General features: G+C 38.7%; 1 protein-coding gene across 2 annotated transcripts; it reads right to left on the bottom strand.

Annotated features, from left to right (window-relative positions):
• Positions 1-3,803: 3,803 nt before the first annotated feature.
• LOC146583539 (BTB/POZ domain-containing protein 1-like) lies at positions 3,804-10,728 on the bottom strand. Of its 2 annotated transcripts, none has more exons than XM_085273160.1 (8): positions 10,140-10,728; positions 8,783-8,939; positions 7,835-7,940; positions 7,546-7,743; positions 7,199-7,391; positions 7,019-7,106; positions 4,704-4,850; positions 3,804-4,609 (listed from the first exon to the last, which is right to left on the bottom strand). In XM_085273160.1, exons 1-8 carry the CDS (start codon positions 10,553-10,555, stop codon positions 4,451-4,453), a joined length of 1,464 nt encoding a protein of 487 aa, XP_085129286.1. In that variant the 5' UTR covers positions 10,556-10,728; the 3' UTR covers positions 3,804-4,450. The 2 variants fall into 2 exon arrangements, with proteins under 2 accessions (XP_085129286.1, XP_085129295.1); XM_085273169.1 differs by having other exon boundaries at positions 7,199-7,328; positions 10,140-10,727.
• Between the last annotated feature and the right edge of the window lie 441 nt (positions 10,729-11,169).

The following is an 11,169-nucleotide window of genomic DNA, read 5'->3' as shown; positions in this document are numbered from 1 at the left end:
TTGTAATTGATGTTGATCAAAAATGCAACATCTGAGCCATCTGTTTTTCTTGTCTCATTCAGGGTAAGGACATTCTCAGATTCAGCAGTCTGCGAAATGGGAACGATTTTCCCTCATTCTTCAACCTGCCCTGTGCTTACTGCCGTCTAGGCTGCAATTACCCTTCAAGATGACAACCATCAGCGTCCTACAGAGCAGCACATCGAACCACTGCTGATAATTTACATTGTTGAATATTAATAAAAGTCAGATTCAAGAGGGAAAGGTGCAGATTTTTTGTGAATAGAGAAAATGTCCCTTTGTTTAAAACCAGTTGCCCAAACAGCTAAATGTAGGAAATATGCCTTTGTTTATCCTTTTCCTGATTGACTGTGAATGAAATACTTATAAAATGAGTCAAAATTTTAAAAGCACATGGTAGAAATGCACAGTTATAAATAAATAAATAAATATGGATTTATTTTATCGAGCTACTTCAGTCTCTGATTCTTGGTGTTGTGCATGCTGCTGCACTCCATCATTTTAGCTACGTAAATAAAAGGGTGCCATCTTTATTTTTATGAGTGACACTCTTAATTTTCCTCCACTGTTGAATATGCAAAGGGAAAAAAACTTAACATAAAATTTCAAGAAAAATCTGATGATGAAGGCGACAAGTTCGAAATGAAGGCATGAATGGTGGAGATGCCACAATGAATTTGTGAAATTGAGAGTTTTGTGTACATTTTTTACTTTCAGTACTCACTGTTAGAACTAACTGATTTTTTTTTAGCACCACAAGTGAAGGCACATGCCTATGACAGGTTTTTTTTCTTCCACTTTCATCAATAAGTCAAACATTTGGCTTAATAGCTCCAATATTTGTGAGGTACCCTCTAAATGATGTAAATGTTTGGGTTGGTCTGGGACTTACAAACTTGAATTGTTGAGAAAAAATTCTGCAAAAAAAACTTTTAAAAAGTTACATTTTGAGATAATAACCAAAAATATTTGAATTACAAATAGCAAAACAATTGTATCTATTTCTGTTAAGTGAAAAAAAAAAAAAACCACGCCCTATAATGTAAATTTCAAAATAAATGAAATGTTGATTTTAATTTTTATAACAGTTTTTATATAAAAATCATAAATTGGGCTGTTGTGTGTCATTTCGGTTTCTCCTTTCCTCTTCAGCATCTCTCTATGAGGAGTGCACGGCCTGATCGCTCTACTGTCACTCTAATCGCACAGACATGTATTCTCCATCAAATTCAGAGTTCTTTAAAACGTGCACTGCGTACAGTATAATAGAATATGAAGTGAGAGGCATCGCAATTTAGCAGGATCAGTTCAGTGATGCTCACCACACAGTCATATGTCAGCAAGCACTTGGCAAGCAGTGGGGAGTATGAAACTTCAGGCAGAACTAAATTCAGGCAGCAGCCGGCTGTCTTGACCATTTCGGAAGGTCGAGTTTTCACAATTTCAATAATCTTGAAAGTGTTAAAGTGTTAAAGTCATATATATATATATATATGTATATATATATATATATATATATATATATATATATATATATATATATATATGTATATATATATATATATAGTGTTAAAGTCATATATATATATATATATGTATATATATATATATATATATGTATATATATATATATATATATATATATATACATATATATATATATATATGACTTTAACACTATATATATATATATATATATATATATATATATATATATATATATATATATATATATATATATATATAAAATTAATTATCCAACTGTCTCACAACACTGGAATACAAATTACATAACTCCCACCAGCTGGACAAGTAGGTGAACACAAACACACTCACACACTATCCATTCTGCCTGCAGGTTAAGTCGTGATGGACACACACACACACACACACACACACAGAAAGCTGGATCTTGACGAGAATATTTAAATAAATGTAGGTGCTAAGATGCAGTACACTGACAAACAAGGATAGGCTGCACATGCAATAAAGCTAAAATCCAGGATGAGTGACTGAGTGGGGACCTGGACTGACCCAGGTAACATTTTAGGATCAGCATCTAAATGTAGCCTTAAAAATGACTTTGTGTGGTTTCAGTTAATCAACACAATTGTCAAGACACAATAGGAGTAAACAAATCACTGAACTGAATTTCCTTTAGGGAAATCCAAAAAGATCCTAGGGACTATTGCCACAAATGTGAAAACAAAGGTGTGTAAAACCCCTTGTATTTTGTGTGTAGAGAAAGCTGCGTGAAGTCTGGGAAATTGGCTCAACTGATGTAGTCTAAAAATTGCTTGGTGTAACACTTACCACACTCAGCTTTTGACCAAAAGAAAAATATTTCAGGTTTTCCTGATTCAGTTTTGACACTGATGTGATTTTTGCTGTTGTTGCTTTGTGTCTTCAGATAAAGACAGGAGTGTGTGCATCCTTTAGGTGTGTTATATTACCACAATTACATCTGGGTACATAATGTAAATGACAAATACACACTGTAACCACAGACACATCATACACATATGATGCATGTCTTTGGCAAACACAAAAATGTGTTTTTATAAAAATGCTAAAAACCAGAAAAGAGAGTAAAGACCTTGCTTCACTTCACTTCCTTCACAACAGAAGAACCACATGCAGGTAATACTACCTGCTCATATGTCAGCATCATTTTTTGGTACTGTGAGAGTTTTGCTGCACAACATTTTTTGCAGCCACACTAATTAGAGGAACCATTTCTAGGCTGAGTACTAAAAGTGGGGTTCCTGATTATAATCATGCTTCAGCACCACATAAACCATTTAGTCCTGTACAGTCAGTGTCATTTGTTGTCAAAAAACAGCAGAGAGAAAAATCCCCTCTCCTGTCATCAGTGTTCATGTTCAGGCTCACTCTGTGAAAGACGGCTCATTCATCTGCCATCTAACCAGCCTCACACCACCCACACATCTAGAAAGACAAGCGCACACATCAGAGAAACCACAAATCCCTGTCATGGATTTGTAATCTAATAAGTGCAAGAAATCATCCTTGTGACCGAGTTATTCCCAATAAGCTCCATGTTTGCCTGTTTGTGGCAGACGTAACAGGAAGCCTTTATTAAGTTCTTTGAAGACTTTAAAATATATTTTTTAACAAAGTACAGGTAAAAATTAGAGGACTGGTAGTGCTGTGGACTATCTGTCCTCCTGGTTCTTGAGTGTTTTGTGTCGTGGGTGGTGAAAAAAAGAAAAAAAAAAGCTGCCTCAAACTGATTTTCTTGGTTCTCTCTTATGAGGGCCGTCTAAGTGGGCAGGCAGCAGAAGCTCTCAGGTCCCGGTGACTCACCTGACAGCCTTCGTGGATCACTCTCCTCGTCAAAGCCCACTCACAGCCATCTAAAGTGGCCTTGTTTGCACTGCCTGTTTCATATGAATGTGCACATTATGCAATTAAAGAGCACTTCATCTTTTGAGCTGTAGACGCAGCTTTCAGAGGACAGCCTTCTTTTCACTGGCAGAGTAAGAACAGAGCACATCCAGCAAAGAATAATTGGGCATTATTAAGATGTGCGTCAGGATTAAGGACGACACTGTAACCACGACGCCGATTACTTCCCTTGATCGTCTCACAACCCCCTCCTCTAATCTGTTTTGTAGTATCTGAATGCATGTAGAGGATTTGGCATCACCTAGTGACACAAAGAGGAATGATATAAACTGTACATAAATATTTACCACAGCGTTTGGAACAGGAAAAAAAAAAAACTCACCTTTTAAGCCATATTAAAAAAAACCAAAACATTTATTTCCCCATAAAACTGGAACGTTTATTTTGTTGTTGCTGGTTTTTTTTCCGTCTTCTTTTTTCATTTTAACTCTAAGCAAACATGAAGTCATAAATAACAGCATGTACCACTGGCAATGTTACACAACATACACACACGGAGCGTGATTACAATGCCAAAACAAAGTACTTGAACAGACACATGTTGAATACATGATAAACAGTGCACAATAAAAAAAATAATAAAAAATGTAAATATTGTACTTTGGATAAATGCATCAGCAAAACAGATTGTAACTGTCTGCAGTCTGACGTGTAGCTCAGATTCACATGTTAACAAACAGACAGCTCTCAGGCCTGTCTCCAGGATGTGTCTGTATTTAGATCATTCATAGCCGATGATACACTTTGTCCCCCGAAAAGCTTCTTTTCTTCTTTTTTTTGACAACAGAGCTGTGATTTTTCCACAACTCAGGCTGTTTCCACATTGCTGATCATGCCTGTACACCAACATCGTATAGACAAATACACACATACAGCACACACACACACACACACACACACTCGTTATTCCATAGGCTCGTGAGGCACTAAGAACAGTCCAGTCTTCCCAGCAGTCCGAGGTCTCCTTGTTTCAGTGTACCTGAATGACACTGCAGCGAGTTCAGCTGTAGTAGATGATTTCTGGTATCTGCCCGTCCTCCACGGATGTGCCGTTGTTATTTCCAGGTGAACTAAAAAAGAAAAATGTTGTCTTGGCCCCCGATGCCAATTCCTGGGTCACTTTCTTTAACCCTTTAGTGCCATAATGCGAGTCGGGGCCCTGAGTTATAAAATTAAAAAGACAGACGTTAAATTAAGCTCATTTTCAATCATTCCTTCAATTCAGTTTTCAAATACAGTGACCTCGGGCTGACCTTTAAGGTGGCGCACGCAGTGTAGCTGACGTTGGGTAGGATTTCCACGGGCTCTTTGAACATCACTCGGAACGTGTTTGCTGTGCCATCGCAGCTGAAACCTGTCTCGTTCTGTCCCAGTGTGATGCGTTTGTCGCTCTCTATGATCTACAGAGGAACAGGAGAAAGTCTTCACTGAATGTACAACAACTAAATCAACTTTTTACACAGCTGGCAGCATCAGTGTCACATCTGTTTACTGGTGGATTTCTGTAGCTGTAACAAACGTGGAAGCCCCCTGAAATAAACTGTTACACAGCACATATTCAGCTATGTCTCTTCTTACTGGGGACTAAAGTTAACAGGCACAGAGACCAGCCTGTGACCGCTAAACTGCTGAATTCAGTCGTCGATCGTTTTCGCCTGTGTGACTGGGGTTTTGGTTTAGTTTAGATGAGCAGCAGCGATAGGAGGGATCACACGCATAAAGGGCCCCAGGCTATACTTTGAAATCCAGGGACGATGCAAATCTTGGACCTTTACATCACAGATTGTAATCAGAACATCTACCGAGCACTGTAAGAACCTGGGCTGTTCACTGGTGTACAGAAGCTTCTGTTAGACTTTTTAACAAATACAGGGAACTGAACAAGTCAGTTGGCATTTGATGGCGCATTTTTAGTAAAATAACTGAAAGGCAAACACGTGTCAGGGCTTGGTGTTTGACAGAGATAAAAGGTCAGCTACTGAACACTCGCTTTTAGCAATCGCAGTATCTTCAGCCATGTTTTATCTTAAAGCTTGTGTTCAAGCAGGAAACAGAGAAAACCGTCATATAAAGAGGAATTATAAATTACACAATAAAAGAGAGTGAGGTTACCATAAAGCAGATCTAGACAGCACACCCTTTTTTGGTATCTTTATTGCATATTTTGGAAAGGATATTACTACTGTGTTCAGATTTTTAATTTCCCCACTTACCGGTATTTTTTTAACATTATTTCAGCTTTTTTCATAAAAGCAATGTTTTTATCTTTATTGCCAATGTGTGAGCGGACTGTAACGTTACTTAAAAAAATAAGATCTTTTCCAGCTCTGGGTTACCTCCAGCAGCCTGTGCAGTAACCTTAATGTGAGGGACTCGGATGAGTTGCCCGCTCCTTAACGCCTTGCCTTTGTCTCTTTCTTCCATTCCTCTACAGCACCAACACTGAGCAATACTGGCTATTTTAGATTGGAAATGGAGTCCACTAATTTCTAATGTATGCTTTCCTTCCTGCTAATGGTACTGCTAGCAAAATCTGATGTGACTGGAAACACTAGCTAGCTAGATTGACTCTACAGCTAAGAGGATTAATAACAGTAACTAATGTATTATGTGTGTATTATATAAAACGATGCTTTTTTTTGCCTGTAATTATAGAATAAAAGCTTTGATGCATAAATAACCGTAATAAATAACAGGAAGACCCAAGGGTAATGTCAGGGTTCAGTTACCTTACTATAAATATTATACTGGTATAAGGAAGTGAGGCATACAGATTATACACTGGTGTCTCGCTTGCTTTCACACTGAAGAACATTATTCTGAAATTGTCCCACAATTTGTAGATTTGCAGTTTTTTGCAAAACAGTGAAACTCTGCCTCTCATGTTACTGAACTCAGTAGCGCTTACTTTTCCATTCTTTTGTTTCCCTTGTCCCAATTTTTTTGACAGGTGTTGCTGCCATCAAATTCAGAAGGAGCTGATGTTTTTCATTCAGTGGTAAAAATTTCTTATTTTAAACATGTGACATTTTTCTCTGTTTTTCTGTGAATAAATTACATGTTTATGAGATTTGCACTGTATCCTGTTTTTGTTTACATTTCACTCTCCATCCCAATTTCTTTGGACATGACACACAGTATACAAAGCTGCAGGACAGTCTTATGTATATCTCATCATTATTTTGGCCAATGCTAGCTCTTAGTTTGAGCATATGCTGTATGCTCATGCAAGCTACAGAGACCTGGCTGCAGTTTAGTTAAAAGCCTTGAGGAATAATTTGGGGGATTTTACACACTGAGCACTTAACTTATAGTTTAAAGCTAAGATATATTAAGTGAGGATTGATGCTTGTGTTACCACAACTCTGTATTTTAGAAAAGGTTGTTTTTCTTGTGTTTTTTTTTTTTATTCACTTTAATATTTCAAAGTTGTTGTTTTGTTTTTTACTTGCTGGCAATAATATAAAAATGAAATGACACTGAGTTCTACTAAAAAGTTATAAACCCACTCATCAGCAGTGTAAGTATTTTTTCTTGAACCTCATTATGTCTCCGTGCCAGAAGTTACCTGTATGTTGACCTGATAGTCAGTGGGTCCATGTATGGAACCATACAAGCCAAAACCCACTATGGATATTCTTCTGTTAACATTGAATCTGCAGAGAGAGAAAGAGATGGAAAGAAAATGAGAAAAATCAAGTGTTAATAATTAAAAAACAAAAAAAACAACCATCAAGCCTCCGCTCACCTGATCCTGTCGCTGGTACCACTGTACCCCCATCGACTCTCAACCTGCTGGAATCTATTAATGCTGCACTCCTCCCCCCTGAGGCAGCAGCGAGGCCTGTCGATGTAGTCGACCCGCGGTTTGGGGTTTACTGTAAAGTGTAAAAACAGATTTACCACCTCCCGATCGAACAATATTCCAGACTGGGCAGGCCCTGTTGCACAAGAAAGAATATCAAACTGGTTTCTGTGGTTTGAGTTGTACATGAGGAACATGATGGATATGCTTAGTGATGGCTGAACTGGTAAGAAGAGTGTTGCAAACATCACAGCATTGCAAATAAACTCATATTTCTGTGATTCACTTACCGGCAGCAAACTCCTCAACAGTCATGAGCGGGAAGCGGATGAGCGGGAGGGCTTTCCCCAGAACCTTCTGTTTGTTCTCCGCGGTCAGAGGAAGCTGTTGCCTGTAACACTCAGCCTCCGCCCAGCGGACCACCGCTCCAAACAGACGGTTCTCCCTGATGCTTAGTGTGTCTCTTTCAAGCACCGCGCAAAGAGTGTCTACACATGCAAATACACAGAAGTCTTAATATTTAACAAGTCGCATGCAAACCGTGGACAAGAAAACACCTGATCATAAACGCTCACATACCAAGGTCAATATCTGTAAATCCCTCTGCATTTATTGCATCTGCTGTGCTTTTGTCGATGGTGTCTAAGCAGAGACTGGCGAGCTGAGGCTCATCAAATAACCTGGCCTGTAACAAGACCACAAAAGTATCCATGTAAGTGTCGATTCTGGTCATTTATCTTGAACGCAGCAAAGGAGGGTATCGAATTTACCCCCAAACACGTTAGAACAAGCAAAAACAAAACTGAAAGTTTAATGCAAACACTAAAACAATCCAAGTTGGGTGGAACCTCATAATGCTAATGAATAAATCTCCCAAACCACCACTGCTAATAAAGAAAACACTGCTCAGAATATGGTTGCTTTAGCTTATTTACAGTATTGTTTATAGTTTTGTTCTAGTTGCTGCTGAGACCTTTTCTACCCCCCAATCAGATTCAGTAGCAGCCTGAGGGCACAGCAGCCAGCCACTGAACAGAATGCTGAACCCAAACAAACGGCAGCATAAACCAAAAATAGAACAGCTAATGTTGTAAAAGTCCTGCCAGCGATGGCTGGGAGGTGGTCTGGTGCTGACACACACACACACACACACACTTAAAAGAAATACAGTTTATCTCTAACTGTAAGAGCTGCTGTTGAACAGACGGTAAGAGCAATGCCAGATTTTCATTAGATTTTTTTAACATATTGCCTGGAAAATGCATTAAAAAAAAATACACATAGCTGATATTAAAACCCTATTCATGCCCGCCATTAAAGAAATCTGACTCTTTGTAGACTACATAAATCTGACTATTTATATCTAGTGCCATCGAGGATGGTTCAAAACCAAGCAAGTTAACTTGCAGAATTAAAAGGAATATTTCAACATTAAAAATTTCACAAACCGAAAGTACAATCCAGGCCATCTGGATCTCTCAGTTTTAACGTAAAGGATGCACTATAGTCGAGGAGAGTGAAAGTAACCTGAGTGAGAAGCATAAATGCGTTGTCAGCTCTGAGATGTTTGGTGAGGAACTCCACGCAGTGCCCCTCCAGAGCAGGGACCGCATACTTCTTAGCCGTGTACAGAGTCGTCATCACCGTCTCGGGACCAATGTGGACCTCGTCAGAATAGAGGAACCTGTAGAGAGGAAACAGGCACCAGAACAAAGGGAACAATTACATTTTCATAGTTATTCTACGTAAATTCTTAATATTTGTAGGCCATGCTAAGATGGAGGTGCCTCAACATTTTGAGTTACAAGGAACAAGTTCATACAAACATCACTACTCATTTGGCATAAACTGAAATGGTCCTCTAGATAATCACAACAGTTCTTTACTCATTATTAGCTTGAATCACCAGACACCCTGAGATACGATACTATCACAATATTTCCCTCATGATTTGCTATAATTGTAATTTTTACCATTTTGCAATAAGCTGAGTATTTCAATAACATATACAGTTATTTATTACCTAAATATATCATCAAAGTATATATTTTATCCAATAACATAAAGTTATGTGCTTCAGTTATTTTTCTGTTGCAAAATGAGATTGTCAAGCATAACAACAATGTCACTAAAATCATCCATCAATGTTGCCCTTCTGTGATTGAATGGGGTCAAGTTGGCAATTATATACTTTGTCCAGCTGAGTGTGTCCATCATTTGTGGTGATAGTTGTGTTTTTTTTTTCAGTTGAGCCCATTTATTGCTTGGCTAGCATTATTTTCTCCTGCACCACCATCCTAAATCAGAATCAGAATTATAATTTAGGATGGTGGTGCAGGAGATAAGCCCTCTTCTTAGTAGAGTAGTATTACAGGGTGTTTTCATGTACTTATTATTTATCTGTTTATTTTCATTCATCTAATAAAATATCGATATTTGGTGTCCCTGCGTCGATACAATATCGTGAAACTGTACTGTATCGCTATACCCTCCCCCACCCACCCCTTCTAATTATTAGTTTCTTAGCAGTTCGTATTTGAGTTTTTACCTTTCAAATTCTTTAATTTGAAAGAAAAGGTCTGAAGGTCACTTTGCTGTGAGACCTCTAAAATCAGGAAGTCAAATTAATAAGTGATAAACTGTTTTTAATAGAGTAGGTTAGAGCGAGGTTTCGTATTTTTCATTAGGGTTAAACATGAGAAATCCCCTAAAAACAATATGGTGGGCCACATAAGCGCCTTGACTTTGATTAACTTTTAAATGCTGTTTTTAATGTTTATGTACACTTTGATCATGAGGTATGCATGAGGTTTTTACCACCCGGAAATAGTGTGGTACTAGGTGGTCTCGAATGCAGGCAGGGCTTGGGGTTCACCTGTCCTACCTGAGCAGCGCGAGGAAGGCGGCCGGCTCCACATCAGGCAGCTCGATTTCAGCAGAGGTCGTGGCCATCCCACCGTTAAACATGGCATCAAAAACGGCACTGCCAGCGGCCAGGACGAACTTATGGGCCGGTATCCTCTGGGCCTGTCTTCCTTTCCCGACTATGAACCTGACGTCGCTGAGAAGCTCGTTGTTGAAGAGGAAGGCGAAGCGCTCCTTTAGGGACCTCTTCGTCGCCTGCCAGTTGTACATGGGCTCCCGGTGAAGGCCGAGGACGGGCGGGGAGCCGGACGGGGTAGGAGCGGAGGCTGGGACGTTGGAGAGCGCTGCTGGTGCTCCGCAATGAGCCGAGTTGGATGCTGCCTCCTGACCGTCATGGTTTGACGGCAATCCGCCACCACTGCTCCCGGTCGCCATAACGACACACTGTTTTTCAGTGTACTTTCACAGAAACGGCCTCGTTATTGACACGCAGACACGCACTCGCCGTAATGTTTTTGTTGTTATTCATTTACGTGGTATCCATCGCAGCAGACGCCATCACTCATCACTAGCTACCTGCTAGCTACAGAGTCTCCGGAAGTGGCGTGGGTATACTTCCTCCAAAATATTTTTTTTGTCCTGAAACTTTATTGTTCACTTCTAGATTAAAAAAAAAAAAAACGAACAAAGAAAAAACTTGAACAGTGTCTTAACATACAGATTTTTTTCCTTCTTTTTATCTATATGACCGTTTTGGGCACAATACAATCGGCAAATATGTTAAATAGAATAGAATTAAAATAATAAAATTCTTATTAAAAGCAGCATTTACATTCAAACGTGGACGGACGTGTGAGCAAGAGGCACTACACTCTATTTTTTAATTTTTTAAATATTTTTTGATCATTACACAATTGGCGCATTAATTCAAACTTAAAATGTAAACAAATAAATAAATACATGTGTAATTTATAAAAAACAAATAATAAGCCATTAAAAATTTATTTATAAAGGTCAGGCATCAATTGTAAACTTTTTATCAGATATTA

The sequence above is a fragment of the Mchenga conophoros genome, linkage group LG1, assembly GCF_057382185.1.
Source record: "Mchenga conophoros isolate Kocher_MC1m ecotype Shallow Benthic linkage group LG1, M_conophoros_male_GT1.1, whole genome shotgun sequence".
NCBI classification, from domain to species: domain Eukaryota; kingdom Metazoa; phylum Chordata; class Actinopteri; order Cichliformes; family Cichlidae; genus Mchenga; species Mchenga conophoros.
This window is presented reverse-complemented; position numbering and strand designations above follow the sequence as displayed.